Here is a 25,520-nt window from a genome sequence, read left to right as displayed (position 1 = left end):
CATTTATGCCTAGTGGACTCTCCCATCCTTTTTAAATGGATCAATTTATTTCAAAATTAGAGATGTCTAGTATATTTATTTCTATATTTAGAATATTTCCTACTGAAATTCCTTTAAGCAAACAGCGCTGACCCAGATGAGACGCCGCATCATGCGGCGTCTCATCTGATCTACGCTGTTTGCCATGGCCTTTTTTCTAGACGCTATGCAAACATGGGTTAAATCATACCAGTTAATGAACTGGTATGATTATTTACGAATACTGACATTTAATCCGTGATTAACATAACTGACTCGCACCAAATTATGGCTTACATTTCAAATTCAAAGTGATTTATACAATATTCTATTAAAAGATTCATCATATTTCGGAATCGCAATTTCGGGATCTTCTTGCAAACAATTCCACCCATAGGCGTAGGGGCTTATTGTTAAGTGTTTACTTAAATATCGTGGTATTTTAGTAACACTGTATCTTCAGCTGACTTACTCATTTACATGTCATGTGATAACATAGCTTACATTGACGGTTTTATTAAATGTCGCAAATTGTCCCTTTTGTACTTTTACCCTCATGATTTGTTTAAAGTACGCGGACAAAAGTCCTTCCTGGCAGAATGCCAACCCGGACACAATGCATTTTTCTTGCCTCTGTTAAATTTCAGATTGCTCAAGCCAGGTATCAATTTAAAGATAAAAACGCCCTTTTTTCCAGCAACAGTAATGTCGCGTTATTTCTAAGAAAAATCCTTTCGCGTATATGCATTTCCTTTGCAAAGAAGTTTCGTCAAAAGCCCAGGGCCCCAATCAACGCACCTCAAAACGTTCACGTTCCATTGAGTCCCCAATAACATGCACCAGAATTGTTGCACATACACATCGGATACATGAAATAGACACAAAATATATGATGAATATTGCTGAATCGTCTTCAAAATGAATCGTCTTCAAAATCTTTAGAAATAGGCACTTCTTTCGACAACGTTGGACCACAGCGATCTCTAACACAAAATGTTTCTTTATAGATGTGTGTTTGGACCAATTCATAATGATTTAGTATAATGTAACCAAAGATTTATTGCACCGTCTCCTCTGCTTCTGTGTATTTATAAACCCTGATAACTTATCATACGGATACTTGTACTTAGATCACAGCGCAATGCAAATTACAATTTTTGCATTATACACGGGATGTGGATGAGGGTGGTTAAGGTGCTTGCATTTCGCCCCGGCAAACAGACTTCAATACCAGAAGTTCCCGACGCGTTTGAGTGTGTTTTGTGGTCACTACAATGGACAAGTCGGGTTTCCACCAGTTACCCCGGTTTTCATCCCATAGCACAAAACAACACCAACATTGAATATATTTCAGAAAAAAACACTAAACAGCTGGAAATTGAAGACTCCATAAAAAATTTCTCCCATTTTTCGTGAGTATAGCAGACGACAACAGCGGTAATTACGGGGATAATTAGTTGATGGCGATTAAATAATTATTTCATCAAGCAATGTTCAGCGTAATCTAATTGCAGAAAAAACGGCGTGAAAAACTAAACCAGCCGACAATATAAGCGGCGATTTCATGACGATTAAATAATAATTGGCGAAAATTTATCAAAGATCTAACAGTTACCGATAATTGGTAAAGCAAGGGGAGATTAAAAACGTTTTTTCCGAAATATATCACTGCTGTCGGACACTGATTGAGAAAAACGCTCCAGGCCACAATGTCGCAAAAGTTATTGACGCGTGTATGACAATACACAGGGTCGAGTGTGTACACAGGTAATCTCGTTTATCGATTTTCCTGCTTGATGGACCGATTTGCAGGCGTTTCGCATTCGCCGGACAACATTAAGAGGCAATTTGTTTTTTGATGTAGGAGGATAAAATAATCGCCATTTTTTCTAGACAATTTTAAGAAATAATAGCCAGTTGGATAAAATAATCGCCATTGGCGATAATGTCTGGCAGCAGCGTGAGCACTGAATGAAATAAGGTAGGAGTGCTGGGACATACTACGAGCCCACATATTATGTAGCATCAGACGCGGAATGTTGTAGCGGTTTTTCTATGGCTCCGTTTTTTTGTGACGGCGGAGGCGAAAAGGGTGTAACCAAAGGAAACCTGTAAGGTATGGTGACCATCAACCGAGGTCACATGCTCCCGGGAAAGGAAATTGAACCAGGATCGCAAACGTGGGACGGGCGTGTACCAAAAATGGGTCATCCGGTGAGAGAGAGAGAGATTTTACTTGTTCAGATACTGGGAAACGGATTGATTCAAGTCGATTACTGTCCGAAATTTCGAGACCGCCTCTACTACCGACCTGATTAATTAAATTATTCAAATATGCATGCGGTATGAATTCGTCTGTGTCAGCTAAGTAGGTAAACTATTTGATATCAGTAATTTACATACATTTAGTAATGCAGCAATCAGATATGTTATAGTACATAGGCACAATTTATGTTAATATATGAACGGTAGCGATTGATTGTGACTAACATACTGATCTTTCCGACTCGCACGCATGTTTCCGCATTTACAGTTTCATACTTTTTTTAAATTACAAATACATTGTATAGCATTTGTGATATTGTTTTTAACCCATTTATGCCTAGCGTCTAGAAAACAGGCATTGGCAAAGAGCGTAGACCCAGATGAGACGCAGCATGATGCGGCGTCTCATCAGGGTCTGCGCTGTTTGCTTAAAGGAATTTCTGTAAGAAATATTATAAATATAGAAATAATTATACTAACATCACTAATTTTGGAAAAAAAAAAGATCCAATTTAGAAGCACGCGAGAGTCCACTAGGTAAAACTGGGTTATGATTACATCGGTTTTGTGGTCACAAATCTCATCAAATAGGACGCTACCTATAAAACTTCGGACAATACCCTCGCAAATGTTGATTGCTTGAAATCGGTCGAAGCATTCGATAAATCATTTATGCGACTGACACACATTTTTGTTTGCGGTGTATTGCACGGGGAAAGACACACGTTTTACACCTCAAATAACTATACACATTGGCCTAGACACATTGCTGGGAACAAGATCAAGCGGACTGGCAGAAACGGGGGCGAGGGCTCCATTATAAATTCCAGCCCTTTTAAAATATCCCAACACTTCTTTCCATAAATCACATGGCAGTATTCAACCGTATATGTCCCTTTTATCAATGTTCTCATAAATACAGACTCAATCAATTTGTTTTTGTTTATATTGACGAGTTTATCGAACAGCAGTTAACGGTAATAATGGGACATACCTCATTATAAAATATACTGAATGGATGTATACGTCACTTACAATGTACAGGTTTTACAATCCGACGATCTTTTAGGAAAGATGACACCACCTGCACCCCTCCCCTTTCTGGTATTTACGCTCACGCAATTGACCCAGTTTTCCTAAAACAAGTCTAAAATGTTTTCACAAACAAGGATTTATTATCTGTCTGAAGTTAATTGTCATTAAATTCCAAAAATATCAAACCACAAGGCCATATCAACATGCCTTTAAAACAATGCCGCTAATCCGATGCATTTGAATAATGCAAATTACAATCACTAACTGCATGTTTTAACAACTTACACGCCATGTCACCGATATTCCTGCCTAAAATGAACGTATTTCAAACAAATGGTTATCTTTTTCTTTCTGTCTTGCTGTTTCATCAAATAAATGCCATCATGTATCATATGCTTATTTTTAATCCCATATTATATAGCATGTGTGTACGATATATTAATTGGTGGATAAAAAATCTGTTTTTTGTAACAAAACGATTTAAATAAATAAAATTTTCTGAAGAAACGGAAGTAAGTTTGCGCCGAACACATGTTTGTTTCAATTTTTTTTTGTTGCTGTAATTTTTTATCAAAGAAACTTATAATTTGGCTTCTATTAAAATTAAAACGTATTTTATATGCGACGGCATTACTAGTGCGTATCAGAGAATAAAACGTTAATTAATTCATCAATAAATATCTAGTATACGTCATGTAAACATCAATCACGCTGGGTATGCGGATACTTTGATAACAGATGACACTTCGATACTAGATAACAATAAAAGCCACGCGCGAGAGGTAAGTTCATCAGTTTTTTTTTAAAGTTATATCATAAAAATTAGTTTTTAAGACAAGGCGCATAGTCGAGTTGATAAATGGTGTATCCTTTTCTATTGCAAAAAAAAAACATCACGGAAGAATGGTAGATTTTTCCCATAAAAATAGAAAATTCGGTCGGAAAACAGCATAAACTGGATGAACAGTAAACATTTCAACAAAATAAAACTACTTAGAAATATTGCAAGAAATTGTTTGATATTCCAGCATGTAGAGAAATCATTGTGCTTCAAATACTGAAATTTTGATAGTATTCAATGAAATATAAACGAACATAGAGCATGTTTTAATAGGCGGTATTCATAAAGTTGCGGATACTTTGAATCCCGATATAGGGCACTTCGGATAACAGAGACTTTAAACAAATTGGGCACTTTGATAACCGAGTTTTATCTTCTACATGAAATGCATTTATGTATATTATGGCTATTCTTACCAAACATTTTGAAGTACAAATCAATGTGCATTGTCAAGCCCGATACATTGGGGAAGCTATGCATAACGTAATTGCATACACATGTAAAATATAACCAATGGCTTTGTTCGTTTTCAAAAATCTTATTACTATTCATTTATATTATTAATATTATAAGTGCAAATTTTAAATAAGATTCAAATGCTTATTTCTGAAGTAATATATTTCAAGTGAAGACCGAAAATAATTGTCTAAATAATAAACTTTTTAAATTAAGAGAATTGAAAATACAACGGATCATGTGGATCAAAAAGACTGTGTTCAATTGAACTTAAAGCAAGACTCTAGATAAGAGGAGCAAAGGGTCTTAAAGCGGCCAATACACCTCATAAAATCCTTTGTCATTGGTGCTCATTAGAATCGCATCATGAATACGATACTAATGCGTAGCCACAAAATTTAAAAGAGATCGGAAAACTCCCTTTATATTGAGCTTTACATTTCCCTTTCTCTTTTATTATCATATTCAAAAGGGATAAGAACATGTTTCGGTAATTCGTTTTTAATTTACGTCAGTACATACATTTTTATGTATTGCCTGCTTACTATAGTGCTCAGTATTCCACAGCGAATTCTGCATTTCTGATTCATTAAATAGAGTGTGATATATGTGGTAAAAAGTGTCGAGTTATCTGGAATCGAATTGCCACTGTCTTTTAGATGATCGGTAAAAGAAGTGTCCATGAAAATTTGGCATCCGAATCTTAAAACATTTGAATTTCCTCAAATACGTTACTCAACTAAAATTTAACATGTTGTTACAGTAATGGACATATTGATCTTTTATTTCGATTAGTTGGCACGTTCTTCATTTATTTCCAAGTATTTTTATTTTGTTGAAATACGTACTGATCATCGAATTCACGACGATTATCGATTAAATTTTATCTCATTTTTATAACCCATTGTTTTTTTTCACGACTTTTTTGCTCCGCAATACGAAGTACTATACCATTAATCGACCAAACAATGTTACGTGTCTGAAAACCAAATGAACAGAATATAAATGCAAAAAAAGCTGAAGAACTAAACTCTTGTGCGTTATCTGGTATCGAAGTGCCATCTGTTATCAAGGTATCCGCATACCGGGCGTGTCAATGGTTTCAATACACGGAATAGATGTATAGATACAAAATAAATGTATGCGAATGTGTGAAAGTTTGTCACTGCAGTTACGTTAATAGGAAATTAAATTTTACTGTTCCAGTTGTATATTAAAAATTTATGTAAAAGCCAATTCTATATTCAGCAAACACAATATTTTAGATAATTGTTAACGAAATAAATGTAAATAATAAAAAGGCTTTTGTTTTCCCATTTTAATATTCAAAAACATTCTTATGGTATGCACACTCACATATTTATTTGAAGACTTGGTACATTTGTACATACATGTATACATACACACGACAATCATCGCACGTGAAAAGGGGACTGTATACGTGATAACGCAAGGGCAGTTTAATTTTTATTTTTGGAAAAGCCTATGTTTGTAGAAACATTTTCGTTCATTTTATGTTTACGTCGGATTGAACGCCGACGGAGGAATTTATTTATTCATTAAATTGATACGATTTTCTTTATATATGAGCCGCGTTCTGTGAAAAGGCGGTTTAAGGCATGTGCATACAGTGTCGTACGAGATTAGCCTGTGAAGTCCGCACAGGCTCATCAGGGCAGACACTCCGTCTGAACTGGAATCGTGCTAAGAAGAAACTTTCTAAAAACAAAAAGAATCATAAACGCGGAAAGTGTCGTCCCTTATTATCCTATGCGGACTGCACTGGCTAATCTGGGACGACACTTTTCGCACGTGCATTAATCCCCTGTTTGACAGAGCAAGGCTCATATGTATTATAAAGGTATACGCTCTTAAATTCACGGCACGTTGTTGGGCTTTCTTGCAAGTGGGCGTCTGCACGCATCCTTTAAAACTAAAATTAGTGAACAAGCATCAACTCTCATTCAGTCTCGTTCAGAGAAAACTTGGCTTTATGCCTGTACACGTGTAAAGTGTCATCCCAGATAAGCCTGTGCAGTCCGCTTTCCGTCTTTACTGGTGGATTTTCGTTTAGAAAATACCTTCTTAAAAAAAAATTCAATAACAGCGGGGTGTATCTTTCCTTCTAAGACTGTGCATACTGCACAGGCTAATCTGGGAATGCACTATAAGGACGTTAAGCCCAATTTTACCAGAACGAAGTTTCATTAAACCGGTCGAAGTCTCGCTATTATCCGACATTAATTATTTGCAACCTGTCCACAATCTAGGCCTGAACAAATTCCCCGTTCAACTTCGTATACACCGCTTGATTCGCTTGCTTGACCACGAAAAGAAATACATGATTTTCAACAAAGCAGGAGCACGCCGGGTATGCGAATACTTCGTTTACGGATGGCACTTCACTTACAGAGAACAACAAACGCCACGCGCGAGAGGTGAGTTCTTCAGCTTTTTTGTATTTATGTTCTGTTTATTTGGTTTTTAGACACAGAACATTGTTTGGGTGATTAATGGTATAGCACTTCGTATTGCGAAGAAAGAAATTCGCGCAAAAACGGTGAATTATTTAAAAAAAACGATAAAATTTCATCGATAATCAGCATGAATTGAATGATCAGTACATATTTAAACAAAATAAACATACTTGGAAATAAATCAAGAACGTGCTTACTATTCGAAATAAAAGATCAATATATCCAGTAATGATACAACATGTTACATTTTAGTTTACTAATGTATTTGAGAAAATTCAAATGTTTTAAGAGTCGCATGCACATTTTTCATCTGCACTTCGTTTACCGATCATCTAAAAAACAATGGCACTTCGTTTCCTGACATCTAGACACTTTTTTCCAGATATAACACACTCGTATTTTTTTAATCAAAAATGCAGAATTCGCTGTGGAATACTGTTAAAGTAAGCAGGCAATAAATAAAAATGTATGTACTTAGTACGCAAATAAAAAACGAATAACCGAAGCATGTTCTTATCCCTTTGAAATATGATTATGATTTGGTATACATGTGAAAGATAAATGTTAAACAAATTGGATATGTCTAATGAGTAAAATCTATATGACCATATAATTTAAATTACGTTCTAAGCGGTTGATCTGAAGCATTTATCTTTATGTCCAAATGAAGGTACTAAGGCTATTTTCTTTTATATTAGATAGCATGTCATGAATAATCACTCTGCTTAAACTGCCTCTCAGAGATTAATATCAGCAGCGATGCGATTCGAAATTATATTGGAACTTTTTGGCTCAATGCCAATAAACGAAAATAGCAATAACAGAACGGGCGGGGTTGATTTAATCACACGATAGTGGTGTAAAAATTATGCATATCCGTCTTTTTTTAAATATAAACACAACACATGCTGCATATGAAGTTCTATCCAATATAGCACCCTAAACTTCGTTTGTGTGGGTATACTAAGTACTGACTCCATAATATGACATTTAAACATTTTATGTACGCATTCCTTTTTTTCCAGAATCCTGAGGAGTTGACTCAAACCTTTACACCAAACCAACTTTACAGTTTGCCGATGAGTAATCGTCTTTCCATTTATAGGGATAACCACACGAGATGGTAGATCTAGTTTATAAATTTGAATCATATGGGTCGTTTTCTGAGAAAAAAACAGGCTAATCTGGGACGACACTTTTCGCTTGTATGACATTTTTTGTTTAAATAAAGTCTCTTCTTAGCAAAAATGCAATTTAGGCGGAAAGTGTCGTCCCTGATTAGCCTGTGCGGACTGCACAGGCTAATCTGGGATGACACTTTACGCGCATGCATTAAGCCCAGTTTTCTCAGAACAAGGCTCCTATGATCTGCGAAAATATTGTTAAAGTACTATTTGTTTTTCATGAGCATCAGGAGAAGCAGTAGCAGTTGAAGAAGCCTGTTCGTATTTTGCAATAATAGCAACATCGCATGGCAATTTTATGACTTGTATATTCATGAAAGCATTCGCGTTTTAGAGTAGAAAATTGAGAGACAATATATATATGTGGATATGCAAAGGCATACATCACTTGAAAGCATACATTACTTTTTTAAATCGTGTTATTAATTATTCATATGTAAGCTATTTCTGCCGCATTGATAACACTTCTTTGTAGCCTTTGCGGCTGTGCGAAAGCACATGCGTCGTGCTCTGTGAAAAGGGGGTTTAATGCGTGTGCGTAAAGTATCTTCCCAGATTAGCCTGTGCAGTCCACAAAGTTGTGCAGTCCGCACAGGCTAATCAGGGACGACACTTTCCGCTTTTATGATATTTTTCGGTAAAAGAAAGTCTTCTTAGCAAAAATCCAGTTTAGGCGGAAAGTGTCGCGTACTACACAGGCTAATATAGGCCGAAACTTTGCGCAGATGCGTTCAACCCCTTTTTCACAGAGCACGCTTCACATCTATCAAACATCTAGAGAATTGGCGCAGTCTCTGCGTAATGCCGAATAACCTTCCTAATTAGTATAAGTTCGAATGTGCATTTTAACAAACCTGTATATAGCACCATGCATAGGTATTCGATGTCAGTACTTTTATATTTACGAGCCGATATAGGTCCTATTAATGCATAATTTCTGTTAAGTTTTCGACATGTCAACACAATATTCAACAAAGTATGTTATTATATGAGTCGTGTTCTGAGAAAACTGGGCATAATGCCTGTGTGAAAAGTGTCGTCCCAGATTAGCCTGTGCACTCCGCACAGGCAAATCATGGACGACACTTTCCGCTTTTATGACATTTTTTGTTGAAATGAAGTCATTTCTTAGCAAAAATCCAATTTAGGCGGAAAGTGTCATCCCTGATTAGCCTGTGCGGACTGCACAGGCTAATCTGGGATGAAATTTTTCGCACATGCATTAGGCCCCGTTTTCTCAGAACATGACACATATTATGTGCCAGCGAACGCTTTAACGTCTTCTCATGTTAGTATATGGTTCAGTAGTCGCGTTTCTTTAAACGATACAGAAGTGAATCACCTACAAACGTATACAGATTTGTATGGGGCATTCCCGAATAATATCTGACGTGTATATATAAATATATATAAAAAATTTGAATTCGCATTCACCGTTAAATGTTAAAAACAACAAGATCATCATGTATTAGGGAATTTTCAAAAGGGATAGTCTATAAGATGAAAAGCGTTTGTAAAGTTGTTTAAACTGCCGTCGTTTTGAACAGAAGTTCGGTTATACTAGGGCTTTTAACCCTTCCCACACAGAAGCAAAGTGAAATAAAAGCAGAACAGCCTGCGAGTAACTTGCAGTCTGTCCAGGTTGTATGCTGTTTGCTGCTCATCAGTATCTAAGGGTTGGAAATGACGCCTTTAAAACGTCAATCAAGTAAGAAATGTCTTTAATGAAATTTAGCTTTATAAGGGACCTAAATGCGTCAAAATATGTATCTAAGAGGTAAAGGGTTATTAATTTATCCTTCTCATACACATTTTCTTTCCTAACTCAGCCGATATAAGCGGTTTTAGTGAATATCAGTCACTGGTCCTAGCGATATGTTTAGCATAGAAAACCACAGACCCTCCCGGACGAATGACCACCCGAACACTCAGGACACAGGCCCTCCTGGACGAATGCCCGCCCGAACATTGAGGACACAGGCCCTCCTGGACGAACGCCCGCCCGAACACCGAGGACACAGGCCATTCCAGAAGAATGCCCGCCCGAACACTGAGGACACAGGCCCTCCCGGACGAATACCCTACCGAACAATGAGAGCACAGGCCCTCCCAGAAGAATACCTACCCGATCACTGAGGACAAAGGCCATCCCGGACGAATGCCCAACCGAACATTGAGGACACAGGCCCTCCCGGACGAATGCCCATCCGAACACTTAGGACATAGGCCCTCCCGGACGAATGAACACTGACGACACAGGCTCTCCCGGACGAATGCCCATCCGAACACTGAGAACACAGGCCCTCTCGGACAAATGCCATCCGAACACCGAGGACACAGACCCTCCTGAACGAATGCCAGCCGAACACTGAGGACACAGGCCCCACCGAACGAATGCCCACCCAAACACCGAGGACACAGGCCCTCCCGGACGAATGCCCACCCGAACACCGAGGACACAGACCCTTCTTGACAAACGCCCACCCGAACACTGAGGACACATGACCTCATGGACGAATGCCTATCCGGACACCGAGGACACAGGCCCTCCCGGACGAATGCCCACCCGAACACTGAGGACACAGGCCCTCCTGGACGAATGCCTATCGGAACACCGAGGAAACAGGCCCTCCTGGACGAATGTCTATCCAAACACTGAGGACACATACCCTCCCGGACGAATGCCCACCCGAACACCGAGGACACAGGCTCTCCCAGACGAATGTTTATCTGAACACCGAGGACACAGACCCTCCCGGACGAATTCCTACCCGAACACCGAGGACACAGGTCCTCCTGGACGAATGCTCACCCTACCACTGAGGACACAGGCCCTCCTGGACGAATGCCTATCCGAACACCGAGGACACAGATCCTCCCGGACGAATGCCCACCCGTACACTGAGGAAACCGGCCCTCCTGAATGCCCACCCGAACACCGAGGACAAAGGCCCTCCTGGACGATTGCCCACCCGAACACTGAAGACACATGCCCTCCTGGACGAATAACCACCCGAACACTGAGGACACAGGCCCTCCTGGACGAATGCCCACCCGAACACTGAGGACACAGGCCCTCCTGGACGAATGCCCACCCGAACACTGAGGACACAGGCCCTCCTGGACGATTTCCCACCCGAACACTGAGGACACAGGCCCTCCTGGACGAATGCCCAGCCGAACACTGAGGACACAGGCTCTCCTGGACGAATGCCCACCCGAACACTGAGGACACAGGCCCTCCTGGACGAATTCCCACCCAAACACTGAGGACACAGGCCCTCCTGGACGAATGCCCACCCGAACACCGAGGACACAGGCCCTCCTGGACGAATACCCACCCGAACACCGAGGACACAGGCCCTCCTGGACGAATGCCCACCCGAACACTGAGGACACAGGCCCTCCTGGACGAATGCCCACCCGAACACTGAGGACACAGGCCCTCCTGGACGAATGCTCACCCGTACACCGAGGACACAGGCCCTCCTGGACGAATACCCACCCGAACACCGAGGACACAGGCCCTCCTGGACGAATGCCCATCCGAACACTGAGGACACAGGCCCTCTCGGACTAATGCCCACTCGAACACTGGCCCTCGAAATCTCGACATCAATAATAACTATTGTGAATGTCATCATAGGATGTGCGCCCATAATTCACGGGTTTATCGTAATAGCGAGTGCACACATTTATTGTGTTTACTGTCAACAGCCCTGTAGAAATTAAGGAGGGAATGTCCGTTTACCAGCTTTAAGGTAAATAATTGCATGACCTATTATTTTTAAGTTCAGTTACTTTGACCGGAGTGCTATTTAAACATTTACTTGATTTTGCATGATGGGTAATACTGTTATTGAATAGATATATTATAGTTTTGATATAGATTATCTTATAATTTAATAGCCACACACATTTTAAATTGTTATTTATTACAAATAAGTATAAACTGGATATCACATTGTGTGCACTGACATATTCATCAAATAATATCGTTTACGTGATCAAATGGGTATATATGGTATTATTCACACACATAAAACGCATTACATAGATATTCACTCAAGAAAGGACACTACAAGTGTTGTTGCAAACGTTATGGATTATTCATGAAATACGAGTTTAGTTAGATTATGTTTTCAAGTTTGATTGATAATATATTTGAGCTGTGCTCTGTGAAAAGGGGGTTTAATTCGTGTACGATAAGTGTCGGCCCAGATTAGCCTGTTCAGTCCGCACAGGCTTATCAGGGACCATACTTTCCGCTTTTATGTTATTTTTCGTTTCAAGAAAGTCTCTTCTTTGAAAAACATCAAGTTTAGGCGGAAATTGTCGTCCCTGATTTACGAACATGCATTAAACTCCCTTTTCACAGCGCATGGCTCATTTTTAACTTAGGTTGGGAAGCTGTTGACTAAAACTCATGTATCCCGATGAAGCAACCCCGAATACTTATTCCAATAAGTCGAATCGAACGAACGTGCTCGCGTGCTCATTTGTTTTCTACTTTCCGACCTGGATTTTCATGCAGACAGTTACCAACTTTATAAGTAAATAGGGATCAATAGTCTAAAATATTGTTCGTTGGGCACTATGTTTCGTGGATTTTGTGCGTGGAACAAATCTATGTATGCAATAAATTAATCAATCTATACACAAACATACCTTTTTGAGATTTGACACTAGTTATAACATCAACACGATAAATAGTTTGCTTCCCTCTTTATCAAATTATAAGTGCAGTCATCTGAATCAGAAGTATTTGTCTATCAACTATTGTAGGCTAAATGCTTTATTGTTAGCTTTATTGCTGAAATAAATGTGGTTTTTGTGGTTGTTGTTTTTGAAAAAAATATCGAGTTTCTATTTTCAACAGCCGACTTTGAGTCATCATATTTACTTATCTAGGATGTATACCAACCTGCACAATATCAATTAAATGTAATCACCTATAAAATGAAATATACGAGTGCGTTCATGATAAAAATGTTACCGCAAACAGGATGTCCTTTTGAGTGGTTCGTACAATGATATATTATTAACAAATATACTTTATTTTCAAGTGACACCACCATCCACTACAACTACAGAGCGATGCCCCAGGGTGATACACTAGCATAAGGTTTAGATGTCCATTAAGAAAGTATATGTACCCAGCCAGAAAAATCCCCGACCATAGTGGGGATCGAACCCGGAACCTCCCGGTTCTAAATCAGACAGACACTCTACCGCGTCGCTATTAAAGCTAGTTTATATAGCAAGGCAGTATAAGTCTCCTTATACTTAACCCTACTACATACACCCCTCCAATTGTGAAATTCTGCCAATAATTTTCTTTTTCCATGACGTCTGTGAGACGTCTGATACACATGGTGGTTTTTTTACGTTGGGCGTCAATGTAACCCAGCTAGAAAAATCCCCGACCATAATGGGGATCGAACCCGGAACCTCCCGGTTCCAAATCAGGCAGACACTCTACCGCGTCGCTATTAAAGCTAGCTCATATAGCAAGGCAGTATAAGTTCTCCTTATACTGAACCCTACGACGCGATGTTTTCTAGATAGACTAGTCGCGTTTTAGTGCAACGTAAATACTTTCCATGTTGGATTCAGAGGTGCTCCGCTTCCAAAATTCATTAATATTCGCATTTTCATTCATTGGTACTCATTTACGACAGTTCGTTTATAATTAAGCTACAGTTTGTATCGTTAAATGTGTTTTATTTGAAGGGTCCGTAGTTCATTGTTTGATTGACACTATGTAGTGAGACATTATTTCATACAGTGGCATACAATATTTGCATAAAATGCGTCTATTGCTTTAAGTTGATAAGTCGATATATCCCGTGGTGCGCCCAATTTATGACTTTATGGCGTTAAAGTTAAAACATACTGTCATGATACGCAACGCATCTAATTCTCCTGTTCAATAAAAATGTTCAATCCGCGAATATAAGTATCGACGAAAATAATTTTCTGCCGAATATCGAAATTTTATGATGGTTTATCAGCATATCTTATTACAAAGACGATTGATCATTAACATAAATGCGCATGTGTCTATGCTCCCCGTTGCGGTGCCATTAGTTGGCATTACTTTCAAGTTTGACAGCCATTCACTAACACCGTCACCGTGTATAAACAGAACTCCTTCAACGCAACCAGATAAGGGTATGGCCCAGTCGATCCCATACAGACACTCGATCGTATGGGTCAAGTGTTACTATGTTGTTAACCAGATGACGTCATAGTCCACTCTATGGCCTTGATCAAATGGTGTCAAATCAATCCTAGTAAGCCAAAGCCGCAAACTGTTTTGAACTGTAATTTCCGACACAAAAAAATGCGTGTAACAGTTTGACAATGCATCTCGAGTGTCAGTTTCAGTCACGTGTTTTTAGCACCCGACCATGTGTATTAACCATTTGCATGCTGGGAAATTTGTCGTCTGTTAAAATGTTGTCTGCTGAATTTCTAAAATTAGCATTTTCTTCGATTTTTTTCAAAGAATACTATCAGAATAGCAAACAGTTTGGATCCTGATGAGACGCCACGTTTGCAAAGGCCTTATAAATTTGGTTCCAGCACTGAAAGAGTTAAAATGAAAAGAAAATAAAACTTCATAAATATTGCTAACGCTTCCTGCGCAGATTGAGAGTGGTGTGCTTGTCCCACGCCCAGTCAGCGCAGTGGCGGCTACACGCGCTATTCACCCAGGTGACCTCTGTCAATCCCCTCTCCTGGCGCATGCGAGTTTGGATGATGGTAACTATAACGGATTTCAACCCCACATCACCAAACCATTCCTCAATTTAAAAACCTTCAGTAAAAACGAAATAGCTTAAAATTGCACCTATAATTCGAAATTCGTTCCAACTGTCGTTTGTTTATTATCCGCCCCCGCCCCACATATACCGACGTTGCTCCCACCACGGGCATCTCTCGTGACATTATCATCTACTGATAGTGATATCTCAGATTTTGTTTATCAATTATCATCGCATTACAGCATATTACCGTGACAACGTGTCATAAATTCCATCAGCATATTTTATTTTTAGTCGTCAAATTGCACAGATTGCAATCTCAAATTTATTATATGTGTATTTAATGTTTAAATCAAGAAATAAAGTATTCTTAACTAGCGCTCCTTTACTAAGCATGATACAATAAATCTTATACTGACATCATTCGTTTTGATAAGCTCAATCGTTACTATTTTATGATTCATTATACGACTGTAAAATATGCGTTGATGGTGTACGGTACAATTGATAAATCAATGCCGAAATTTACATTAGCCGAGGTGATAAACGTGTGTATTAATAAATTTGACTTCGGGTATTGGGCAGTTTTAACGTTGGGTGTATTTAATGAAATTGGGCGCTCATTGTACATCTTCACAACTTAAACTGACATTATCGGGTTTTATCAGTTGAATTGTGTCATTAAGATGATTCATTATACGACTTAAAGTATGTGTTTATTGTGTACGGTGCATAACGCTAACGAGAGATGTGCATATCGTAATTAAGACTTGAATGCTATAGTATGTTGTTAAGCCTTTATAGATACCGAGCATTGTCGAATAATTGTTTTATGGCCATTTAATTATCTTAAAAGCTAGGATGACATGTTGGAACAATTACATTGTAGACATTGAGAGAGCAGTAAGAAACCTAATAATCATCAATAAATAGTTGAACCTTGTTATGAGAAAACTGGGCTTAATGCATGTGCGTAAAGTTTCATCTTTACCGGTTCGTACATGCTTATCGAAGACAACGTTTTCCGCTTTGATACTTTTTTGAGTTTTTAAGAAGTCACTTTAGAACGTAAATCCTCTCTAGGCGGAAAGTGTCGTTGTGCGGACCTCACAAACTTATATGGGACGACAATTTCCAAATATGCATTAAGTCTAATTTTTCCAGAATTAAAGTTTGGCCGATTCCGCTTATCGCGACTCGACTGTATTATGTCACCAATAAATATTCGTCGAAATATTGATAGGGGGGAAATTCAAAATAATGGCCTCGAACACATTGCTTTTTAATATGCATATATACCGAATTTTCAACCCTTAAATGATATATTCTTTACAGATTATTCCCTTCTTGCGACATGAAGATACCCGGTGAAACTCTAGTTGAGTTCTCTTAACGTGTTTATAAATCGTTGCAATTGACGCTTTTGAGCATAACGGAAATGACGTGTACTGCTGCGTATCTAAAAGAAGCGGACACAATTATGTTCGATTTTTAAAGGAAGCTTGGAGGAACAACGCGAGCATATTTGTATAAGTTTTTGTTGTTTTTCTCTTGGTTGTTTCTTACATACAAGATCTTTCCCCGACAACGAATTTTATCTTTTGCGTTCCCTGATATTTGTAAACACGAAAATAAGTGAACAAGCTTCATTAAACCCACCCAAACTCGATATTATCCACCCGTTTTATTGGCAACGTGTCCAATATCTGGGTTTAATCATCTCTCCCATTTAAGTTCGTAAACATGGTTGGCTAGACTTGCTTGTTGAACCATCAAACGACAACTAAGAAGTTTAACAAGCTGACGTTAGTAATACCACAACACTTTGCAAAATCTTAACAAAACCATCGCCTAGTTCGTCTTTTCAACTCGAATAAATACACGAGACGGTGGGTGTACGCTAACTCTTTAAATTTACAAGAAAGAAACAATTGTGGTATAAACTTTTTCAAAAAAATCATTTTACACATAGTCACAATTCAACGTTTTTGAAAAACGAAAGCAAATCCAGCCACACGTGACAGGTCAACAGTTCAATACACGCATTTTATAGTTTGCACAGAAAGGTCAAAAACACATTGAACTCTTACTACAACCACAACACCGGTTCACTTTTGTTAAACAATACTCTAAACACCGTTTTTTTGTTAAAATTGTCTGACAACCGGTGTTTTATGTTAGGGCAACCTGATAGATTTTCGGATAACCTGCAATTAGGAACTTAAAGATATCCTTTAATCGTGATATTCATTTTCACGCCCAAATGAAATATGCTATATAACCGAAAATTTAAACGGTGTAAATAAGAGTTCGTGACTCCCATTAATTTTATTCGATCTGCAAGTAATTTGGGCTTATTAATGCTCGATTGGTCATTGTCGGCTCGGGTACTACTTACGTGTACCCCGGGAACTCTTAAGTATACTTTCATGTACCCCGGATACGGTAAATATACTAATACGTACCCGGGAAATTTCACGGTAAATCGGTCGTTGTCGGCTATTTTATTGTATTTATTATATTGACATTAATTTCAATTTTCTGTCATATTGCTTCTATATTATCGAAACTCGATCATACTCAAAAAGCATGTTGATACATTTTTTTTGTAAAGAGAAGTTTGTATATTGTACTCGATAGCGCGTTTTACGACATCGGATTTTGGGCGGTAATACAACTCGGGTACAGTCTAATATCGACTGGGTACGATTAAGTATATTTACCGTACCCGGGATACATTTTAGTTTACTTAACAGTACCCGGGGTATATTGTAACATAATTCGTATTGAAATAACATTAAATGTGGTCACAGAGGTAATACCATTTAACAATATTACAGGATGTGTGACGGATAAGACACTGATATGTGAATAATAGACAATAATTTGTAAATAATAAGACACTTGTATTTGAAGAATAAGACACTTATATGTGAATAATAAGACATGATGTGTGAATAATGAGATATGATATGTGAAGAATAAGACACTAATATATGACGAATACGACACTGACATGTGAATAATACGACACTGATATGTGAAGAATACGAAACTGACATGTGCATTATACGACACTGATATGTGAAGAATACGAGACTGATATATGAGTGATACGACACTGACATGTGAATAATACGACACTGACATTTGAATAATACGACACTGATATGTAAAGAATTAGACACTGGCATGTGAAGAATACGACACTGTCATGTGAAGAATAAGACACTAACATCAGAAGAATACGACACTGACATGTGAAGAATACGACACTGACATGTGAAGAATAAGACACTTATATGTGAAAAAAGGAAACTGACATGCGAATAATACGACACTGACATGTGAATAATAAGACACTGCCGTGTGAAGAAAAAGACAGGTATGTGTGAAGAATAAGACATTGATGTGTGAACAATGAGATACGATATGTGAAAAATAAGACACTACTGATATAAGAAAAATGAGATAATTATGTTTAGATAGAAATACAATGAAATGAGAAGAATAAGATTACTTTTTAAAAGATCAAGAAACATGCCACAGATATTTGAAAAATAGATGGTTGTACACATTCATTTAATTCGATCAATATAATACGCAAATAAAGGGAGGCCATCAAGATTGGAAACGGTTTTATTTTACTCCAATCTTCACACAGAAATGTCGTTCCATGCTCTCACATGCAATCTTAGCCATCACAAGAAACCCCTACCAGATTTGTTAAGATTTTATTGTGTGTTTATGTATTAATTTATGAAAATTTGTATCGTTTCCTTTATAATTTGCAAATAGTGAATATGTTAAGGTTCATAATATCAAATAAATAACCCAAATCAAAAAAGTAAAACTAATATCGGGAAAATTTATGTATCACATTGCTCTGTTATCCTCAGGTGCAACGTTATGAGGCAGGGATTTGATTCAGTTAAGCTGGTTCCAGTTAAACAAGGAATCCGGGTAGTGCCATCTTTAATATCGCCCTTCTTTCATCAAGGTCGACACACGTCCACACGAAGCGATACACGATACTTTGCGCGACAGTCGCGGCGACGCACGATATTTTGCGCGACAGTCGCGGCGACGCACGATATATTTAACACGATATATCGCCCTTGTGTAGTTGGCCAAAAAGCCGATATATCGCGTTAAATATATCGTGCGTCGCCGTGACTGTCGCGCAAAATATCGTGCGTCGCCGCGACTGTCGCGCAAAATATCGTGTATCGTTTCGTGTGTCGTGTGTCGACCTTGATGAAAAAAATGAGAGATTATAGATGACACTATCCGGATTCCGAAGTTAAATCTCTGCGCGGAGGTTGATTTTAATCCAGTATTCATCGCCCATAGCCCTTGTGTTTAATAATGTTACTCTAATGCACAACAGCATTAACGACGACGAACTTAATGACGTGCAGTTCAGATCGCTTAAACAATCACGGTTGAACAGGTGTAAGCCTAGCTTCAATATATCTAAGGAGAAGATAGGGTCGTAAATGTAACGCGTATTTAACTCCTTACCATGTTTTTTTTTAATTTTTAATCATATTATCGTTTCTAAACATACCATATTATGTCTATCAGAACAGCGTCTGGCAACATGACGAGTGGAATACTTATTAATCATGAGAGTTTTCGATGTATTGGTATTTTTTGCCTTAAAGTATTATTTCTTTGCTCTTACCAAAAACTAGATGACTGATATAAAATACGTTGTTAGCATAAAATTGTATTACTTTTATACAAACATGGTATTCGTGCAAATGAATCGACATCACAATTGTAAGAGAGTAACGAGTCTGCGAAAACCAAATACGATTATCACCAATAACGATTCTCGCCAATAACGATTCTCGCCAATAACGATTCTCACCAATAACGATTCTCACTTTTGTGATGAAAACTATAGCAAGACCAGCCGTTTCAATCGACTACAACAGCTTTTGCCAGCCATGGCTTGTTTCATGTGAAATAATCGACCAAGTTATTGCGCCAACCAGGGCATATATTATAAATTATGTTAATTAGTTATTGTAAAGTAGGTATATTGTTAGGTGAGGTATCGCTGCATGTGGAATAATAATAATTAATTATTGCGAACATGGATTGCTTCGTTATCATGGCATACACTTCAAAACACTGTTTTAAGATATTACCGATAAAGATAAAGACATCAAGTGTTTGTATGCCGTCGTTGCTGCTGCAGTTGTTGTTATTGTTGTTTTAATCCGGAGGTTAACCGAATAAATGACCCTATCTACTCGCACATAATGAAACAATAAGGGAGAGGGGGGAGAGAGAAACAAATCCTGAGAGATACATATATATTTAACATTTCATTCATCGCTGCCAGTTGTCATTTTTTGCTCGATTGTTTGTCAGTCAACGCCATGTCGTAATGTGACGTGGACGTGTTATTCGACATTAATAAGTGTCGTTTAAATGTCTTAAGTAATACTAAAGGCCCCATATAAACGATAGGTTTTTATTGTGTAAACTGGCCGGTGCTTAATGCATGTGCATATAGTGTCGTTTTATATAAGCTTGTTCAGTCCGCACAGAATAATCACTGGCGACACATTTTTCGCATATACTTGCACTTTTCGCATGTACTTGATTTTCGTTTAAAAGATACCTTTTTTAAATGAAAAGCGGAAAATGTCGTCCCTGAGCTGTCTGTGTGGACTGCAATGGCTTATTTTGGGACGACACTTCACGCACATGCATTAAGGAATGTACGATATAATCTGAAGCCGTATGGCTTTTCAGTGAGCTCTCCATGCAATTGAGACTTGATTCAGCGTTGTTAATTTGGTTGTTTGAACAACGATTTTTCTGCATGCAACTTAACGATGTATGCAAGATTTTAAAGACACACATGTGCCGCTTAATGCAGTCTCTTTGCCTAGTAAAACTACAAGGGTAATTCAAGGAAACTCGTATGTTAGGCCTAGATACATCACGACACTATCATGTACTCAAACAATTGCATGGCATTATGCCGTTCTTTTTAAACCAAGGGTAAAACAACCACCGGCGGAAATACGTACGACGAATCTGTTGAGAAGCGAAACAACCTGGGTCATTTATTGTGTGTAGAGTTGATTTTCATTTAAACATATGAAAGGTAAATGTGGTACTTTTTGGCGGCTTTGAGATTAATGCAGCGACTCGCGCTGGAATGTCTCGTACTACATTTTTAAGATAGTTGATAGTTTTTATAGTTTGAAGTTGGCCATTCTATGAGCCTCTGTTTGGGTAAACTAGGTTTAATTGAGTCGTGTTCTGAGAAAACGGAGAATAATGCATGTGCGTAAAGAGTCGTCTCAGATTAGCCTGTGCAGTCCGCTTTTATGACATTTGTCGTTTAAATGAAATCTCTTCTTAGCGAAAATCCAATTTAGGCGGAAAGTGTCGTCTCTGATTAGCATATGCAAGGCTTATCTGGGACAACACTTTACTTACATGCATTATGCCCAGTTTTCTCAGAACACGACTCAATGTGGATCAAGTGTCGTCCCTCATTAATCCGGGGCACTTAACGCACATGCATTTAGCCCCATTTTTCCAAAACGAGGCTAATTATTTGAGGTTTTATTGCATTAATACATATTTAAGATATATTACAGAGTCACGGGGTGTCGTGAGGTGACGTTAGGTGGCTTGGTGTGTTTTAACGGTCAAAAATTGAAACTCAAAATGTGCAGTGCATTTACAACAGTGATAAGTGGCAAACACGTGTGTTTCCTACCTGTATAGAAGTATATCCATATCTACGAATAAAGTAAAGCTCTACTAATTACATAAGGTTCTATACTAAAATACATTTTTTGAAAACTTCTTTCCTTAAAACAGATGCAAAGCACACTTTAGGCACTGGTTTGAACTAATTGATTGTAATGTTAATTGTTTCATTAATATACAACAACATAAAAACAACAAGACTATTGCCAGGCAATATATGTCCCCTACCGGCTAAAACATTTTCAGATTTTTTAAATATATTTGTTGCCATAGCAACCAGAATTTTTGAAGTAGGAACAAAATGAAATGACGTTAATAATGACCATATTGTCATCTATCCAGGTTTCAAGTTTCATTAAAAAATGTAAAGACCTTATAAAGTTATCGCAGGATCCAGAAAAGTGTGACAGACAGACAGACAGACAGACAGACAGACAGACAGACAGACAGACAGACAGACAGACAGACAGACAGACAGACAGACAGACAGACAGACAGACAGACAGACAGACAGACAGACAGACAGACAGACAGACACAGAGCGAAAAACCATAAGTCCCATCCTGTGAAACCGGTAGGGGACAATTAGCACATATTGAGTTACTTTTTAGTTTTTACATAGACTTAAATGTTCTAACGAATTCAGCTACACCTAACAAGTGCTACTGAAATCGCGTTTACCGTCTCATTTATTAAACTACATTAAACGCACAGTTTACTTACCTTTCCCATTTTAGTTTCTGTGTATCCTTGATTTCAACTGCAGGGCGCGTGTTCAAATACATGTACGTTCTGTTCTGCGCTGCCTTGTGATAATGGCCTTGCACCCGTTGGCTGCTGCAGTAAACGTGAGAAAATCTCCGGAATCGTTTCCACAGCACAATCAATTACAACACAATTTTCAAAAATGTGCCCAACACTTGTCCACTGTACATGCTAGCACACAATTAGCGATGGTCGTCAAATCGTTTAAAGGCGGTAAAGCTTTTATTGCAGTCTTGACTCGCCTTTGCTGTTCCGCATGAGTAGATGCTAATTATCAGTGAGAATTTATGGTCAGCTTTCACAGCCTATAAGATGACCAGTTTTTACCACGCGATGTACAGCTATTTCAAATACGCAGTTGGCCATGTGGCAAGGTGAGGTACTCTCGCCGATTTTGTTTTCATTCTTTGTTAATGACCTTGAACTTTATTTACAAAATGAACCTTATTCTGGTTTATTAATAGACGATATTGTGTTAATGCTTTTACTTTTTGCAGATGATATGGCAATTTTTGCGAAATCGCCAGAGGAATTACAAACCAATATAAATCTTTTGCACTCATATTGTAAAACATGGGGACTTATTGTAAACACAGACAAAACAAAAATTATGGTTTTCAGAAAGAGGGGCAGACTGTTAGCAAATGAAAAATGGAGCTTCGATGGGAACGAATAAATGGTTGTAGACGATTTTAATTATCTTGGTACTGTTTTCAACTACACTGGGAATTTTAAGCTGAATCAAGAATATTTAGCAGGTAAAGCTATTAAGGCATTGCATATACTACTGCAACATTGTAAAAAGTACGAACTGAAGCCAAAGATATTGTGTCAACTCTTTGATTCATTTGTTGGTTCTATACTTAACTATTCAGCAGAGGAATGGGGATTTAAACAATCAAAAGAACTAGAGAGAATTCACCTTAAATTTTGCAAACGTATTTTAAAACTTAAAACTAATACATCTAATGCGGGCGTATATGGGGAATTAGGTCGATACCCTCTGTTCATTTCTAGGTATCAACAAATTATTAAATACTGGAGTAAAATTATACATACGGATAATATTATTATTAAAAAGGTTTATGAGCAAGCCAAGGAAGATTGTAACAATGGTTTTACAAATTGGGTTTCTAATGTAAAGTTATTGCTGAATAATTATGGTTTCTCTTATATCTTCGAAGATGCTGACACTGTCGATTTTAAATCTTTTATCAGCATTTTCAAAGAACGTGTCATAGACAATTTCATTCAGGAATGGTCCCAGAGCATGCATACAAACCATGTTCTTACTAATTATGTCCTCTTTAAAAATATTTTCAACTACGAATCATACCTAGATTTACTACCAAGCAGCCTTAGAATGTTCTTTTGTAGACTAAGACTGTCGGTCCACCCCCTAAGAATACAAACGGGTAGATATGGTAGAAATAGAATTGATAGGGATCAGCGTTACTGTTTATTTTGTAATTCACAAGATATTGAAGATGAATATCATTTCATGCTTATATGTCCATTCTTAGATGAGATTCGCAAAAAATATGTACCAAAGTACTATTACCACGCCCATCGATGTTTAAATTTTTGGAAATGTTGGGCATTGATAACAAGACCAAATTAATGAAAATTTATCTTTTTATTAAATACGCATTAAATAAAAGAAACACATTGTCAAATGTAAGTTCATCCTCTTAAAATGAAACATATAAATTCTGAACTAACACAATTTATTTGATTAAAATATACAAATGTTATATTTTTTATGGTAAAGACCAGGTATACCGTATGTACTTTGCTACGCACCGTATGTTCTGAAATAATATATTATATGAAGTAATGTACTTTATTATATACCGTATGTACTAAAACTATGTATTATATGATTAACGTGACATGAATCTAAATCATGAGTTGTTTTTTTGTTATACTGACGATGTACATTGTGCAAGTCAAAATAAAAAAAATATGTTCTGTTCTGTTCAGTTCAAAGGGACATTGTTGTAGGTCTGAAAAAAAATATACAAGGAGAGTTTTATGATGTTACAGGTGCGTATGAAACCCATAAACACTGCGTTGGGCAGTGGAAAAGTTACCCCTGCACATTAAATGATTGTTATTTAAAGTCTATGTTATAAAGTTTTTTTTTCTACTTAAATTTTGATTTCAAATACATATTTTGGTAGTGTTCAATTTGTGTAAGTTCAGATAAAAAGTAACATGAAATAAACACACAGGTGTGTGTACACAATTTGTATGGATTTAAAAAAAGCGTCATTTCGCGACAATTAAAAAATGCACATAAAGTGAAACTTCATCATCAACAGAGGGACATTCACGTTAAATAACAAATGATGATTTTTTTTTTGTTTGGTTTTGGACATCCATACTAATGAACTTTGGAGTAAGAATACAACAAAACATAGCCCGACAATTTCGGGTACAACGAATTGTCAGTGTTTTCAACGTTTTGACACATGTTTTCAAAATTAACAAAATAAAAGGTTATTTATTAACGCTAAAGTCATGTAAATATTACATACTATGCATAAAGTGTGAAAATATTAAGTTTTAATGACGATGGACAAATGAGCGTTTCTGTTGTCAGTTGTGTATGATTGAGCCTCTTTAATGAAAACATAAATCTGGCTCATTCCGGAATAAGAAAGAAGAAAAAAGAAGATTTATGCTATATATAACCATCGATTGATTTACAGTTATTGTTTTTCACGTGCATCGCGAGATTCGCATGTAATTCCATTCGCTTGCTCAAATAAACTACTCAAAATTTGCTAAGGATCACTTGTTATTTTCACAGTATCTTCAATTTAATTTAATTTGAATGGTTATTTTGCAGGTTTTGATATTATAATGTGTGTTTTTTTATTTTCTTTTTATGTATTTATTTATCATTGATGCGTGACGCTGGCCGAAACTAGCTAGAGGTGAACTTCAAATTACTCAT

General features: G+C 37.5%; 1 protein-coding gene across 1 annotated transcript in view; it reads right to left on the bottom strand.

The window, feature by feature from the left end:
• LOC127833484 (sodium- and chloride-dependent glycine transporter 2-like) overlaps positions 1 to 22,838 on the bottom strand; it is a 50,363-nt gene extending 27,525 nt beyond the window's left edge. The window contains exons 1-2 of the mRNA XM_052358761.1: positions 22,517 to 22,838; positions 21,801 to 21,822 (exon numbers count right to left, since the gene is read on the bottom strand). Coding sequence (XP_052214721.1) covers positions 21,801 to 21,822; positions 22,517 to 22,578 — 84 coding nt within the window. The 5' untranslated portion in view covers positions 22,579 to 22,838. The remainder of the gene's footprint in view (positions 1 to 21,800; positions 21,823 to 22,516) is intronic.
• Between the last annotated feature and the right edge of the window lie 2,682 nt (positions 22,839 to 25,520).

Source organism: Dreissena polymorpha, chromosome 6 (genome assembly GCF_020536995.1).
Source record: "Dreissena polymorpha isolate Duluth1 chromosome 6, UMN_Dpol_1.0, whole genome shotgun sequence".
NCBI lineage: Eukaryota > Metazoa > Mollusca > Bivalvia > Myida > Dreissenidae > Dreissena > Dreissena polymorpha.
This window is presented reverse-complemented; position numbering and strand designations above follow the sequence as displayed.